This window comes from Branchiostoma belcheri, unplaced genomic scaffold, assembly GCF_001625305.1.
Source record: "Branchiostoma belcheri isolate BF01 breed outbred unplaced genomic scaffold, Haploidv18h27 scaffold8, whole genome shotgun sequence".
In the NCBI taxonomy this organism is placed as follows: domain Eukaryota; kingdom Metazoa; phylum Chordata; class Leptocardii; order Amphioxiformes; family Branchiostomatidae; genus Branchiostoma; species Branchiostoma belcheri.
The window spans coordinates 4303983-4321349 of record NW_017804464.1 but is presented as its reverse complement, the minus strand read 5'-3'; the positions used below and the strand labels follow the sequence as shown (position 1 = coordinate 4321349).

General features: G+C 40.7%; 1 protein-coding gene across 2 annotated transcripts; it reads right to left on the bottom strand.

Moving 5' to 3' along the window:
* Positions 1–1153: 1153 nt before the first annotated feature.
* On the bottom strand, positions 1154–16262 carry LOC109486117 (glutamate receptor ionotropic, kainate 2-like). 2 transcript variants are annotated; one of them, XM_019789816.1, is made up of 15 exons: positions 16176–16262; positions 14439–14582; positions 11777–12031; positions 10999–11201; positions 10695–10748; positions 9982–10404; positions 9477–9581; positions 8674–8781; positions 7838–8008; positions 6647–6805; positions 6141–6292; positions 5779–5897; positions 4662–4844; positions 3374–3626; positions 1154–2802 (listed from the first exon to the last, which is right to left on the bottom strand). In XM_019789816.1, the coding sequence occupies exons 3-15, from the start codon at positions 11826–11828 to the stop codon at positions 2565–2567; spliced, it is 2220 nt and encodes a 739-aa protein (XP_019645375.1). In that variant the 5' UTR covers positions 11829–12031; positions 14439–14582; positions 16176–16262; the 3' UTR covers positions 1154–2564. The 2 variants fall into 2 exon arrangements, with proteins under 2 accessions (XP_019645375.1, XP_019645376.1); XM_019789817.1 differs by lacking the exon at positions 16176–16262 and having other exon boundaries at positions 14439–14728.
* Positions 16263–17367: the final 1105 nt, after the last annotated feature.

Sequence of the window (17367 nt, the reverse complement as noted above, 5' to 3'; positions counted from 1 at the left end):
TGTGTCGCCTTTCGGACAGAGTCTCCCAGCCGAGCTCTTAATTTTAAAGAGCATTTTACGGCACCAGACACTACGAGGAAGCAAGTCCGATTGTGACGGTGGGAGATGGTGGCCAGTAACTGCAGTACCGTTTCCTGTCACTGCGGCGTTTCCTTATAGTCGACTGCAGGCATTTGTGATGGCGGATGGAAACTTTATTCACATGGAAATGTCTAAAAATAATATAAGGACGATTGTTTAAGATGTGAATTCAGAACTAATATGCGGTCAAGCATCATATCTATGTATGAAATTACCTCAGATTGGGTCTTCTGCTGCCCATCGGGCCGCTCTTTTTTTCCAGTTTTATATCCGATTTTATTCCCCTTTATTCGCTAGATATAAGCAAGGACATTATGTCCTTGATATAAGTAACTCGCCAAATAAACAAAAAAAACTATTCCTTGTTTGTACAAATTACCACACGTTTGATTGTGACTCTCTTTTATTCATATCACATAAAGCTCGACATTTCGAAATTCGACATTCAATAGGGCTGTAACATACACTGCACATCGAATACATTTCGCTAGATCAGATGGCGCAACTACACAGTGAAGAGAACCAAAGGACGACGAATACTAATATATAACTTTGCATTATCATCTGCATTATCGTCATGATTAAGACTGACCCTGTCAAACACTATGGCAAACTTGGATGGGCATTAGATAATGTTAAGATGCAGACAGTGTATTCAGTTTAAACACCAGAAGACTTGATGAATTGATATGGAAAACGGATCCTCTTTAATAGATCTTTAATACACCGAATGTTTCTGCACATTCCACTGAACTGTTATCAAACACTTTTGTTTCGAGACCAACAATTCGGAACATTCACATACTTGTGATCGTGTAATGAAGAAATTCAAATGTCAAGCAAATATGTCTAATAGAGGTAATCAGCTGATATAAAGGTTCACTGACTAGTAATGATTCCAACATGTACCCAAACCCACTTGTGTATGGCACAAATGTTTACTTACTTTTATTTCATTTGATATAAATAATGGCCGCAAAACATTTGCTTTTGTAAAAGGGAGAAAGTCATCGAGCAAATTTCGACAGAGTCTAACACAATACAAAAGAGCCATACCTGTGAGGATGTCAGAGATAAAATTCACTTGCTGTGGCCTTACATACAGCAACAAACCTTATAGCAACACTAGTACTCCATATTGCACACTGTTTTCGTTCCAATTAATCAACACTTAACATTTAACACACACACACACATATATAATACGTACATTATCTTATATCTTGTAGTATATACATGTGTCTTAATACTAGCCAGAGCAAGCTAAAAGTAAACATGAGTTAATGGCATCTCTGTTGAACAAAGTAGCCATATTCAGCATTAATAGACAGGCTACAAACTCCTTGTCCTGTTTTGTTGGTGAATGACACATTTTTATTCTCTGTCATGTAAAAGGTATAATTATGATATAACCACTCATCATCATCTTAGATATTACATGTATAATGATCTCATGTAAATATATGTGAAGTTCAAGGGGTCACATACTGTATTAGGTAAGTTATACACATATCCATATGCTACTCTCCAAGCAGAGGTTTGGGGTTTGGCTTATTTTTTGAATATTTTTATAGGCTTTTTTATCAGACTTTCTTTTTTGCAGGCTCAGGTTGGGGGCATGCTTCCTCTGGGAAACTTTTGGATTTTCAAGCCTTCAAAGACACAATTTCCTGCATTTTGAGTCAGGCAAATCATGATGTTGAGAGTGATCGTTGGTGGTCCTTTGGATGTCTTGGGTTGATATTTTTACCCAAGATTTTGTTAATATTGTCTGTCTAGGTTGGATTGATTTTAAAAAATTGTCTGTCACACACTGAAAAAGTTCAGGAAAAATTGGTGCTGGCTAGAGCCCTAAGTTGAACAGGCAAAAAAACATTTTCCCACTTTTTCCATCTTACACCACGGCTGGGATGTGTACCTGTACGCTGTACCGATACTGTACCGGAAAAATTGATTAGGTACAGGTCCAAAATACCTAATCCCTCAGTACCTGTACTTGTACCTGTACAGAGTTACACTAATTATATGCTTATCTGTGACCTAAAATAGGGAAATAGCTGGTCCCCCATGGGTCCCAGAGACAGGACTGTGTGTTTGTGTTACACACTGACAGTGTTAAACATGCTGAAAGATCTGTTGCATATTAGTTATGCTCCCTCTAGATGTCACTTTGGTCAGTTTGAGTTGCATGAGGCCACTTGGTAGGAGATGAAAACAAAAACATCTTAGTTATATTTCAGTCCATACCATATGGAGGGTAAGTTTGGAATAGTCCACTTTTGTGTGGGAGGAAGATGGACTGAAATATGCTGTATTTGCTCCCAAGCAAATGTCGGCCTTTCTAGTTTGTTACTGTTTTTCTCGTTGTTGAAGGAGTTCAAAAGAGCATGTTAATTGGTGAAATTGTTTAGGTACAGGTTCAGGTTCGGACCTGTACCTGATCCTTTGTACCTGTACCTGATGTAACGTTTAGGTACACATCCCTACACCACGGCTGTGTTGTTATTTTTGTTGTTCTTGTTGGGCTGTGAGTAGGCGGAGTTGGACCCGTCGGCCGGGCGCTGAAACATGAACCAGATCCACTCCACAAAGAACACCACCATGGCACCCCCCATCCCCATCACCAGGAAGTAGAACAGCCCACCAAAGTTGTCCATTCCCAGAACACCTTGACTCTTGGCCTTGTCAGACTTGCAGTGGTCCTTCTTCTTGTTGAACCACCTGTTGGATTAAAAGACAGTTTGATTTGAGTTGAGTTGAGACAGTTTTTTGGGGGTAGCAAAATTTTGCGGTCTAAGAAAAATGTAGATGATCAAGTTACTATATGTATGCAGTGGTGGCAGGTGCAGAAGAAAGAAAGTCAGCAAATCATTTGTTTGCGGTAAGGATAAATTTGTGGTGCAGAAGTGGTCGCGAAAACTGCAAAATATATAAAGTGAGTTAACATTACAGTTACTGTATCATACCAAAGATGTATATAGGTGTCATACATGTACATAATATGAATGGGCAAGCTCTAGCGATATATATGACGCTCAGCCATATAACTGATCCTTTTTATTTTCAGAGACAATCTTCCTGGCTATGTATTCCCACTCAAAATCTACGTAATAAAAGGTAATTTTCTGAAACTACATCTAAAACTATGTCTGAGGGGTTTGATTTCTCTTTTGTAAACCATGAAAGATGTAATGTCCCACCTTTTCCAAAATTTGTGGGTTTTGGGTAGTTAAAAGAAGAGTACCATCCCCCACACTGACTCAAAAGCAACAGTTAGACGATGATGACAAACCTGTTCTCCAGAAGGTCCATCTCTCCATCCTGAGCCATGTGCATCAGGGCCAGGTTGACCTCTGGCACGTACGGTGACTCCAGCGGGAACGGAAGTGCCACCTGAAACTTGAAGAAGTAGTCGCTGGACAGGATGACCATGTCGCACCTCTCTTTAAGGATCTCGTACTCGTAGGTGGTGGGTGAGATGAAGATGTAGTCACCCTTGATAGCCCGGTCCATGGCCTGACGGGAATCGGCTGTCAGAACCTGGTCTGTTATCACAACAATACACGGGTTAGAATGAAAGCTCATCTGTGTTCAATATTAGTAGTTAAAAGTTCAAGCTTTGTTCCATTACACAAGAAAGGAACTAACCATAGATTTTCGGTCAATCTCATCAACCTTCGTCAGATGTGTGATGCAATTTCTGAATCTCCAAAAGCTAAGCAATGCGCTCCTGACGTCATCACGTTTCCAACTTCTGGAGAGTCAGCAAGTGCATCACACATCTGACGAAAGTTGATGAGATTGACCGCAAATTTATGGTTTTTTATGGAGTTCATTAATTGTGTTGGAAAAAAGCTTAAACTTTACAACAATACACATGTTAGTGACATTCTCACTGCCTTTAAGACAAGATATCATTATACTGCATTCAGTTTATTGTTCAGGCAAATCTACAGAATCTGTATGAATGGTTTATTGAGGTTAAAATCACTCGCAGCCATTTCGCTGAATTGTGGATTTCATTACAATACTTTCTAAAAGCCAGTAGTTACAGTAGTATTTACAACAAACATGATATAACACAAGTCATTTTCCTCAATATTTAATATTCAGGTGGTTTTGTTCACTTTCACTGGTATGACAAGTATGTAAGTTCAGGTTCTTATTGACCTAGATGTCTAGATGCTTTAGCTGTCTACCTATAATCTCCAAGCAGATGTTTCCGCAGCCGCAAAAGACTGTAAAAATTGGCCAGGCAGTATCCGTTGGCCATCTATGTGGCAAATGGATACAATCTGGCCAATGAATACTGCCTGGCCAATTTGATACAGTCTTTTACGGTCACCGAAACATCTGCTTGGAGATTGGACTACCTATACCTTCCTAAGTGCCTTAAGGACTGGAGCTTAATGCCCCTTGCTCCCCTGCACTACACCATACAAAAGAACACCATCGAAATTCTTCTGGAAAACTTTTTTAATAGATGAAGGGCAGGTTATTCATCCATGGGAATACCTGCCCCTCAATGCAATGTACGAAGTAAATATGATGATCATATTTAAGCGAGGTAAAAGACTTACCTGCATTCTCAGTGAGGTATCTTCCAATGGTCTTGTATGGCTCCTCCTTGGACTTCTTGAAAAATGACACGATACTGTAATGCTTATAGGTCCCGTAAGGAACGTCTTCCTGTTCAGCAAGGTCAAACAGGGTCTTGATCTCCTGCTGAACAGAGGCCTGTGACAGGAAGGCCGCCAAGTTGGCTGAAAGAAAACACACTTTTCCTCAATATCTGCAAAATGGTTTCAAGAACACAGGTATGGGAGGGACCTACTCTGGGCTCACTGACATTATGGTGCTGTCCACGGTGCTGAAAAAAAGGCTGTGATTTCAACATTGTATTCCACTGGAAGGACAATGTTTTATGAAGGCTCAAAAAGTGTATGTGTGTGGATCATGTTGTACGGCCACACCAATTTCATTTGTTGGTTCTCAGATTCGCCCGCTTCATTTTTTTTCTGATTTGTAAAAAAATAAAAACATTTCAGGCTCTGAATCAACTCTGAAATGCTCATATTTTGACCCCAACAGTTGAAGAAAGTCCCTTCTCTTCCCAGTTGCTACAGTTTTCCCATCTATCAATGCAGTGGTTTTATTAAAAGTTTAAAATTCAATGAAGTACAAACCAGCCTGGTAGATTGACTTCATGGCTCCTATCATAGCATTTTGGGCTATCATAGGATGCTTAGGCCTGTTTCTATTTTTATTTTTTTTTTCACCCTGTCGCTTCATATTTTTTTCTGAAAAAATCTGAGAACCAAGAAATCAAATTGGCATGGCCTAAAGTTTATGTTCAACAGTGGAGGATTGATATCTGTATGTTGAGGAGTCCTGATACTTTGTTCCAGAATGACAGAGTCAGTAACGCTCTATGCTAAATTCATGATGATTACCTACAGCTTGCGCTAAAGTAAGGAAGAGGCTGCTACAAGATTTAAAGTTTGCTACTTTGCAACGATTAATGGAAAATCAAAATGGTGGCACAACAACATTTTCACTGCAGCCCAAGAGCACTCAGGGAGGGGTCTACGGTGTTACCTTTTCTAACCACCTATGTAGCTTGACATTGCTAACTTCTTTTTGCATGTCTCGTATCATCGTTACTTTAAACGTTACAATAAGCTTTTCCTTACTTACCTGTGTAAGATGCTATGGCCACAAGCACGAAGAACCACCAGGTCCCGGCAGCCACCCTCCCTGCATAGGACCGAGGCAGGAACTCTGGACCCTGCCCCACAGCTGCACCCCAGGTGGACCTGGATAGAAAACAATTTAAACACATTCAGGCAAACTCAGGGTCATTTCTTCAAGCTGCAAGCCTTTAGTGGTACTTTGAGGTCACAAGTGCCATGTGGGAGACTACATATACCAATTTTTTTGCACAGAACGCAACCTAAGACTTTGTTATCTGACTTTGTTATCTGAATTAAAAGCCTGTTCAAATAAGAATCATATGTGCAAAACTTGTTAGTGTGAGTGCTAGGCTGTATGTAACCCACCAGAGGCTGTTAGGGAGGTTGAGGTTGTTGGCTTGGTCCTGGGAGACAGCTCCCCGTGCTGCCGCGATGCCCCACTCGTTTGGGTTGTAGCGATTGTTGGCGGCCAGCACCAGACTCACAGACACGATGGCAGCCACAAAGCACAGCCAGACCTACAGTCAGATAGATCATACAAAAACTACTGCTATGAACAAAGAACAATCACAGATTGTACAAAACAACTGCTATAAGCAGTTCTACAGATGATCTGAAACTTATTATGAAGAGTTGCAAGGAGCCATGAAGAAGATACTCTTTATTTTTACTTGACTCTTAGTTTTATTTCTGCAAACCATTTTTTAAAACATTGATCATATTCGTTTCCTAATCTCAAAGCAGATCATACGGTGTCAAGGCAGTATCCATTGGCGAGAGGAATGTCCATTTGTCACCAAAGGTATGGACACTCCTCGTGGCCAATGGATATTGTTTTGCCACCATATGATCTGCTTGGAGATTATTCTTACCCTCTTAGAGAAGGGTGCCATGAACTGGAACATGCCGGGGAGACGACGGTCTGACTTCTTCATGGTCAGGAAGTATCCACGTGTGCGCAGAGGGATGGACAGCTGCATCGTTTTCATGCGGCGCGAGCGTATGGACATCGGGAACAACACGAAGTCGTACTGTAACCATCAGAAAGGATAAGAAAAAAATGTTTGTTGATGACTTTTGACAGAGATTGTGCATTGGCACAATATTGCCATAAGGGCTGTCAGTTTTAATCACCTAATTTACGCTGTAGAGACAAATAGTGAAATAAACATCATTTCTTTCATATTTGCACAATATGCAAATCAAGAATTTGGGTCGCCATTTTGTGTTCTAGTTTTGTTAGTTATTTTTTATTTTTATTTTTATTTATTTTTTATTTTATTCACATGGATTTTTGAGCATTGGATAGGAAGCACTTGTGCTTATGTGAATCCACTGCTCATAAAACATAATACAAATGTTAACATAAAGATGACATAAAGTATAACATAAACATAAAATAAAAGTGGCTTTTGTTAGTTATACTTTTCATCAATTCTTTGCTTCTAGATACAAGCTGTCAACAGAGGGTCTCAAATTCCTGAGTGCATGCAAATGTCTCTGTTTCAGCTAACAGGTAGAATACAAAGCTAACATTTTTGCCAACTTCTTTACACTGGCTCCAAAGTACGTACTATACAAGACAATATTTAGACTGACTGTGGAAGGAACTCGTACTCAGGTACTGAAGAAGTGTGTTTAGGCCTAGGAAAAAAATGTTGTGTTTCCTGTTTCCTGACCGACCCTAGAAAAAAATGCAGACCCTAGCCTTTTTTGGGGGTGGACTCCTGCAAGGGACATAAATTTTTCGAGCTGATCGACCTTTTCTAGCTCCATGACCTGACACGTGAGTGATGAAACATTGTACAGTTTGTTTCCGACATATAAGTGTCCTCATGCAAGTTTTACTTGGTTAAAGTGTATGTAAAGTTGGATCACAAGTTGGATCACTACAGATTGCCAAAGTCTAATAAAAAAAAGAAAGGAAAAAAGATAATCCCTACGTACTGACCCTAATTTTTTCAAGACTGAAACAGGAAACACAACTATTACATTTTTTTTAACCTAGGCAATGTTACAGGAAAACACACTTCTTATTTCATCTCTAAGTGATGAAGACCCACCTTTCCCGATGTTATGGCACCTTTGTAGTCAGTACCCATGGTCAGGTTCCAGGTGAAGTTTAACCGAGCGGCCAACATGTCGGTCATATCAAGCATAAAACCTTCGTAACGGTCACGCCCGGTCAGACCCTCCGCATTAGCGTGTTTCTTCTTTATGATAAAGGGTTTACTCTGAAAGGTGTGATAATAAAGGGTTAATGCCCCGCCCCGAGGTGTATATGGTGAGATAATCCCTGGTCAGGTGCGATAACCACTGAATAAACCACTAAGTGAGCGTAGCAAACAACAATACTGTTAGTGTCCTGTCCCCTGTACAATGGTATGGTCCAAAAAGTGGTCAGTTATTCTAATAATTGACCACTTTTGAGGTTACTGTCTTATTATTTATAACCCATGGAAAATGGAGCCTTCTGACTGGTCAACTTCTTCTGGCTATACGATAATATCATGTATAGATTCTATGCTATCTGTATAGGAAATACTGTAAATCACTGAACTTTTCACTGTACTTTTCACTTCTCTACTTTATCATTATCATGAAAAAATAATTTTCTGACTTTCTTTTGCTGCACCTGCCACAACACAACTGCGAACATTCCACTTTTCTTAGATGACAAACTTTTGCTACCATGAATATCAACATTTTCAGACTGTCCCATCTTACTGCTTCCAAACCCCTTCAATGCAAAAAAAAACAGCATTGTTTTGCAGTTTTGCAATTTTAATGTCTGAAAAAAAACTTGCCAGTCAGCTCAACTTAGTACAATCTGCATTTGCTTTTACTTCCTCCATTAAACGTTAAAAGCCTAGCACACTCCTAGCCATTTCTTACTCACCAGGTAACCGTAGACCTGAAGGTGCCGTCCTCCCAGAAGACTGTTCATCTCCACGTAACCAATGGTGGAGTTCATATCAACAGCGCCATCTGTCTTCCAGGACCCTACCTGCAAGTGCAATCCAAAACACGAATCATAGAATGAAAAAGAATTGTGACCTTTTGACACAGAAGAACAATAGAAAAACTAGAGAAGTAACATTTGCAAAGCAAATGTATAATGTTTATCTTCGGACATGGTCTGCTCTGTTAATTCTCACTCAAACACATTTACACTAGTAGTATATGGTGACAGGAGCAGAGCAGACCATGAAATTGCAACATTATGTAACCCAACACCAGTCACCATGGTGACAAGCGTCAACAAATCATGTCATTGCTCAGGTCAGAGGTCACTGTTTGGAGAAGAAGAAGAGGAAGAAACTGAGCAAAAACAATATGTTTCCTTTGGTAAACATTACTAGAAAGATAACATTTGCAAAGAAAATGCATATTATGTTTGCATATGGTCTGCTCTGTTACTCAAACACATTCATATATAATTATGGTGACAGGACTCACAGGAGTCTAAATCCCTCCTGCTATAAAATTGCAACATGATTACAGGTCATTGACCTTATTTATTTGGAGAAGAATAAAAAGAAACAGAGCAAAAGGAAAACATACAGATCTGACCCCACAATACACCACAGAACCATGTAGCAAAGTTCGAAAGGAAAAGGAATTGGAAGAGGTAATATAAAACTTTGTGTACAGATAGGTTAAAATGATCGAGAAGGTATGAAATCTTGTAGGTTTTCTTACCTCTTTTTCCATGCCATCGCTGTACTCGTGGATGTAGATGTTGACGTCAGTTCTCTTGCCACAGCCGTCAAACGACACATCCCCACTGGCACCACGAAACTTGACCTGAGAAGAAATATGCATGTAAGATTTTTTACCATGACAAATTTTTTTTTTAAATTCAACGGCTCTTGGTGGCAAATGTGTAGATGTTGTCACATTGGCATACCAAATCCATGGTGTGTTTTTGGCACACATTTAGACAGATTAGCCTACGAGGCTCGGTCTTCGTCACTCCACTGTACAGGTGTGGAAGTCATGTAAAGTGCCTTTCTGAAGGACAGAACATCGGACCACGGTGAGTATCAAACCCAGGACCCATTGGTTCCAAGAACAACGCTCTAACCGTTGTGCCACTGACCCCCACTCGAGACAAATTTAAAGATGTAAAAATGTCACAGAATTGACTGACTTCTTTTGTGCATCCACAGTATATTTCCTACACATTTTTCTTTATCAGACCTACCTCAGAACTTTGGTTTATCTGGCTGCAGTTTTCTTGTCCCTGCCAGGCTTCAAATGGTCTGGACGTTTTTTGCTCTTCCGAGGAGGATAGCAGATCTGCCAGGATGGACACTGAATCCCGGGCTAGAAGTGCCGCGTTGGACAACGGATCCCTGCACCGGTCCAGTCTGGTCAGGTTCTGTCCAGGTTTGCTGAAACCGAACCCGTCCAGTTCAGTCATGGATGTTTTTTCACCGGTTCGTCCCAAATCCAACCGGTTTGGTGTTCCATCTGGTACTGTTTGGTTCCGATGTGGTGTAGACCGGTTCCTGCCAGTCAGTGCCAGATCAGACGAGCCTGGGGTGGATTTGTCTGGAAACAGGCTAAGTAACGTGAAGCGGGCTCCACTGTGCCGAAAACTGTCCAGCTGTTTCTTATGGGCATCCTTTGAACAAGAAATTGCAATACAACTCTGTTAGTGTACATGTTAGTTAGGAAATCGATCAGATCAAGTACATACACAGTACCTTGTACTAATTTATTAAAAGATTTCTAAAAGAAGTAACATGCTATACTAAATCTCCAAATGGATTCCCAATCTTGCTTCACTTCTGTAGCTAATCCTTGCTACCTTTTTTTTTTAGTAAGATGTTGTATATTTGTAATGGGGATGCAATTTGAACAACTTGAATTACATGTACCAGCTCCTCTATTAATATCAATGTTTATACTCACAAAGTTGGTGATGATCCAGTGACTCTGTGACGTCAGCAGCATTCTGTGGAAAGCCTGAATAAACGAAGAAGAAATATCAAATAAATAAACAGAAGATGATGCAATACACAGAGGCCATATATCTTTTCTCATAATCAAAGGTCTTTCTTTTACAAAAGTTAATCTGATACGGATTAATCTGGTGCTAATTATCGGAAACTTTTGAGATTACAAAATGTATATGCCACATTTACTTTCTTGGGCCAATAAAAAGTTATAGCTGAAAGCTGTATCTTAGCCGTTGGATTTTTTGTATCAACGATACCTGTTCTAATATGGCGTCAATGACGTCATCATCTGTCATCATCACGATGTGGATCCGTCTGGAAGTTTGAACGTCAGACAAGATGGCGTCCACAGAGTCTCTGTCCGCCTGGGTGGCCACCCTGGCGGGAACTTCCCGGAACCACAGGTGCCACCGTCTTATTGTCACCATGTTCCCCATGGCTTCAAGACACCGATAGAACTCTGGGTATGACAGTACATGTAGATAATCTGTGTCAGGCATTTAATGTTTGCGCTTTGTTCTGCTGTTTGGGGGTGCCAAAGAATTTGTATGAATTTTATGGAATTCAAACGAATTTAAAGGAATCCATACAAATTTTATGGAATACGTATACGATTCATTACTCGGAAACATAAGATCCTTACTAATTTGTTGACCCAGGTGCAGGTCACCAAATCAGTAAGGATCGTATGTTTCCAAGTTATGGATCATATTAATTCCATAAAATTCATATTTTATGTTAACTTTCTGGTACTAGTAATGGATTGTATGTACTTCGTGAAATTTGTATGTTTCCTTGAGTTGTAATGGGTCGTATGTATTTTGTAAAATTTGTATGAATGCTGTAAATTCGTATGAAATCCATAAAATTCGTATGAATTCTTTGGCAGGCCTATTGTCTGTTGATGATCATCAGTTGACCTTGGCAGTTGGCATCAACCCCATCGCAAGGTTGTTATGGCATAAATCATACTTGTTGCATCATATTCATATCATACATGTACTTGCTATAATAGTATTATAAAATGCCATTTACCTGACCGCTTGTTGTACAGGACATAGGCTGACTTCCATCTGTAGGCCTCCATGACGTCAAACTACATGGTTGCCAGCTGCTCTGGGGATGGGAACATGTCCAGTACCCTCGGAGCGGAGAGCTGGTTCGGCCAAGCCTGTCTGGTAGGTGCGCACAGCCACTGGTGGCAGCCGTGGTCTGTCTGGTCCTCCGCAGAAACATGGGGGTGGGAGGGGGCCAGCAGAATCAGGGCTTGGAGAGGGTGCTGCTGTATAGCTGGAGTTGAAATGTGAAACGGGGCAGTCAAAAAAGGACACATAACCATATTAAAGCTGAGCCTACCGACAACTTCTGATGTAATGTTACATGTATGGCCCAAGTAAACAAACGTATGTCTTAAAGACCAGACAACATGAATTTCAGAGAACCCAGGCAAAAAAGGATGAAAAAACAAGAGGTTGCGTCACTAACTGCCCGCCCAATGGATCCTGGATCTTTTGGCCGAATCGGTTTGTGCACTGGTTGTGAGCTGACACACCGCACGAGCGGCGCGGGTTCGATCCCAGGTGTCAGAGTCAACCTTAATTGACTCGAGTTACTCCTTTCTCTTGTGTTACACTTCAAGTTCAACCCAAGTTACTGGAGTTTTACAATATAACCCTGCTGTACTTCCTAATAGAAGACCCATGTATCCCTAGATGTTCAATACATACTATGATGGCAATAATGACATGCAATATAACGCGTAAATTTCCCAGGTCGCGCAACCCGAATTCTTGCGGGAGACCCCGCCACTAGCCCCCGAGAAAATATTGCTCCCGACCCGGTGACGGTTTGGGCTTATTCGGTCAAAGGCGCGGTGCTACATGCCGAACCTTTGCACAGAATATGTTCATAGCTGCCTGTGCCACCCAACACTGCACAGAATTCACCATATTTGTTGTGTTTTCTTGCACTAGAATGAGAACTATGACTCCAGTTCAATATCTCTACTATCCACATTGGAGTTGCCTCGGCTGGATAAACATGGCGCTAGCGGAACTTTAAGCCGCTTTACGGCGTTTCAACAGTTGTGTGGCGCTTGTCCAAGGTTACGTCTGACGTCTAGAAAGTCTATAAACTACAAAGACAATACAATTTAACTTAACATTACCTTTATTGAGCAATAACTCCCTGTTTCTGTCCATGCATTGCAGGTCAGAACAACCCAATGGTCGCCATATTGTTGAACTTCTCGACAGCGTGACAAAAGCGCCGTTTAGCGGTATACAACATTATTGCAGGGTGAGACGGTGACAGCAAAATTGCTGCTGATAACTGATTGGTTAATTTAAAAAAACGATAGCCAATCAGACTGTCGATTCAATCTCCAGTAGCCAATTACTTTTCTTGTTTCTATGCACATTAGGATTGCCATAAAATAACTAATTGCATATTCTGATTGGTTATTGTTTTTTTAAAATTATAACCAATCAGTTATCAGCTGCAATTTTGTTCCTGTTGTTCTCAGTTATATATGTTACAAGTGTTTCATAGTCCTATTATCGAACGAAACAGATTTATAGAATTTCCTTGTTGATGCAAATCAGATCCTGTGTAATTTGATTATGTCAACAATCACTTAAGTTGCCTACATACCAAAACCGAGATCACGGTGGTCAAATCTGGGCTGCAAAGTTCCCACATTTCATAGAGCCCGAACTGTGTTCGATCGTGTTCGATCTGGGCAATTCGAATCGAACCCGCGTTCCATTTCGGGGTCACCTGCGGTCATTTACCATAAAGCGGCAAAACAAGCCCTTCTGCCTGAGTGCCTTGCAACAGATAAAAAACAACAATTTTCCATAGATACAAACAGTTTCCTGGACAGTACATGTCCGCTATCATTTTTGGTGGACATGTAACATATAGCGAAGCTATAGTCGTATCCTTGGGTGACCTTGAATACTGTAATGATTCTTTACACCTGTATGAATAACACAATGCACACTTTCGGGTGATATGACATGTCTGCAAAACTCGTTCAAACCTGGAAGCGTGGAGAGTCAAACATACCCCATTTACGGCTCAAAATGACCCTAACGGTTGTCCCGAAAATCGTGTTTTAGGGATTTTTAAAAAATGGCCTCAATTTTGAATTATGGGTATTTTAGTGAGAAAAATGTAAAAAAAATGCTATTTTTTCACCAATATGTTGACAAAAACTAGACTTAAAATCAGAAATTAAAAAATCCCTAAAACACGATTTTTGATCTTATTCCTAGTCGTCGAAAAATACAAAGATCGGGGATCTGGGGTAATACACGGGGCCAGGTTTGAACGAGGTATGCCTAAAAACATGACATAACGTGTGCTCGGAAACCCGAAAATAATCGTCTTTCTGAGCAAAATTTAACAAAATCAGTGATTTAACATAAAAAGCTAACATTAAAAGGATGTTAAGACGATAATTTCATTTCAATTTGACGAAACTTACCACTAAATACTATTTGTTTATTTTCAAATATTTTACGGGTAGTCCAAAACAGGCCAAAATAGCGTCTTGTAACCCGATACCTTTTAGAACGCGCCTAGCAATGGGAAAGAATGCCGTAGTGACAGACCGCCGTGGATCTTGAGTTATTCTCTCTCATCAAGACCTACCCACATGCCTTGCTATCTTCATGGCACTCGATTGACTTACCTTGGTCCAGTGCGCATGTGCTGTCGTTCGTTTCCACGGAAACTACAGAGATGACGGCGTCGCTATCCTGGCTGCCGTTCAGCTTCTGAGCGCTAGATGTCACTTCTGCAAGTTGGCATTCCTGGCTTCCTGTGTGTACTACTCCTACAGAAGCGTAAAAAATTCGCTTGTAATACTTCAAGGTGTCAAGAACAACAGCACAATCAAGATTACGATGCACTCTTTATCTTTAGGCCTTGTCAGATCTCTGTGGACGATCTAAACATGAATAATTAAGAAGGCGGCACATTTACGGGATGATTAAAAGTTAGTTAAGGCTGGATAACATCAGCCGGTTTGTCCTCGTGAATCACTGATGTGTTTTCCGTTAGACATTATCTCTGTGTATAAATCATCACTCAGGCGGAGGAGAGAAATCTTGTCCCGCCTTCATCACAAAATGTCGGGCAAAACTGACACCGACTTTCTACCGTCTGATTCATCTTTTGTGACCGAAAAACACAGGGGATCTTCTTCATTTAACAAAATCAAGAAAAACAGGAACATTCTTTTAGTATAATTTCTTAATGAATGACGTATTTCACACTGCGAAAAATACTAGTAATATAGAAGTGACTTAAAGCAAGTAGTCCTTGCTTGTTTTTTGTAGGTCATCTGCCAACATGGTGACTGGTGTTGGGTTACATAATGTTGCAATTTCATGGTCCGCTCTACTCCTGTCACCTACATGCATATGTCACTGCAAAATGTCGTACCCGAATAAGCCAAGAACAGTTGGCATTTGGGTTCAAAAACGATAGAAGCCAGGCTACTCAGACCAGTCGAAGACTAAATCTAAAGTCACGCATTCTCTCAACAACGAATTCTCCAGTAGCACTAGCGAATTAGTACTTTCCCGGTAATCTCCAAGCAGATGTTTCGGTGGCTGCAAAATACAGTATCAAATTGGGCAGGCAGTACCCAACAAATTTGGGTGGCAAATGAATACAGTCTGGCCAATACTGCATGGCCAATTTGATACTGTATTTTGCAGCCATCGAAACATCTGCTTGGCGATTACTGTATACTTTCTCTGGCCACCTTTGTATTACACAGACAAGCTGTCCTTCTACTGATGTACACAGGGATGACAACAGACACTGGGTGAGAAACTGTGTTAATGAGAAATAAGCACAACTATAACTCTGCTCCATCTCTTCACACATTAGAAACACTTAGGCAATTACACGTTTTTGTCGGCACTTCAGAGAGAGATAATCTTTATCTGATATGTGAAGATTTGTCCCACTCACAACATCGGCACTCTTCACTGAAAGATTAGCAATCTTGATTCTCAATGGTGTTTAAATGCTATATATTCATGACCCAATTCTTTGAAGAATGGCTGAAATGAAATTCAGTTTGCAAGTTCTAGTGTTATACTGAACTCAACAGGTAAAGACACTTGTAGCCATCTGACCTGTCATATTCTCTACATGGCATGAAATCAAAGATTCGGAAAACTACATGCGCGATGGCATTTTGAGAAAGAAATTGTTATACACGGGTATCAACAATTGTATAACGTCAAGTAACAGGGCCAGGCAAAATTTTGTACACCCTCTAACCTCTACTAAACAAAGTAAAGAGATGGGAAACCAAGCTAATTATAACTTTCATGTCCGATCGTTTTCCATGCTCGTCACAAATATCCACCCTTGCGCACCCCTAGTTATATATTCCAGAAATCGGACTCACCCACATAGATGTCTCTCGCGTTGCCATGGCAACAGAGGATCAGGAGCAGATACGTCACTGCGAAGAGACACGTCCTCATCTTTACACCTGGTACAGGTGGCACTGCTGAAGGTGAATTTCAAAGCTATGTGCGGTACTAGCGATGGTGTAGCTGCGCAGGTGTGTCAAGGATACGTCTCATATGTGGACGGTTTGAATGTGGAACAGTGACGCCGTCCTGGACAGGAAAACGTAGTTATAATGCTGATATATTCCATTTCAACAGTGTTATTGAATTTGCAAGCGGCACTAAGATGATTGAATCTCTCAGTAAACAAAGAGCGTGGCCTGATAAGAAAGACATCACTGGGTCGAGGAGGAAATGTTGCAAACAGAGTGATTGAATCGGCATGCGCACGGTGAAAAGGACTGGGACTCCTTACGTTTGGACAAGATAGTTTCAAAGGACAAAGATCTGACAGAGGGAAGTACTTCGATGAAGTACATATAGACAGGTACCGGTAGAAAAATACATAATCACGAAATGCTGAGAATTTATCCAATTGCTTATTTATTTTGCTTAGCGTCACACTCATTGCAATGGCCCATTGGCTATATAATGCCGTTTACAGAACGAATGAATCAGCTAAAACAGTCACACAGCTAACACGTTAACCTGAATAATACCACTGTACAAAAACGTATATATCATTCACAATATGGACATCTATATTTGAAAACAAATACTACAAATGTCTTAACGTCAACACCTAACCAGCAGTACTCAGTGGGAAACGCAAGATACACCCGTATGAAGTACACATTGTAGCTGAGGCCCAAGCAGTGACGCCGTAATGCAGAAATAGAATTCTTAAAACACTGAGTCTGAGTAGAATGTAAGACTAAAGATTACAAAACTTACAACCTTGCGTAGGGTAGCCAGAATTCGTACAAAGACGGTGTTTTAGAATGAAGGTTGGTCTACGTGACTGGTTATGAAATACGTCACATCAACTTCGTATTCAGTGGATGTCGGATAGTCGCCAAACCCGCATGCAGTGAACGTTGGCAATTATAATCGCATAATTCGTTTTCCTTGATGAGAGTGTGGGGGTGGGGGGCAGTCACTAGCCAGACCAGTGAAGCCAATAGAGCCAATGTATCAAATCTTTGAAGATTTTTGTGGATCTATGGAAACTTCTGGCACGTACTA

Coding starts and splice junctions, on each gene's coding strand:
- LOC109486117 (XM_019789816.1), bottom strand. CDS start 11,828: ATGGAGGCCTACAGATGGAAGTCAGCCTATGTCCTGTACAACAAGCGG. Junction 10,749..10,998: donor TTGACGCCATATTAGAACAG/GTATCGTTGATA, acceptor TCGTTTATTCAG/GCTTTCCACAGAATGCTGCT. Junction 2,803..3,373: donor ATGGACCTTCTGGAGAACAG/GTTTGTCATCAT, acceptor TTAATCCAACAG/GTGGTTCAACAAGAAGAAGG.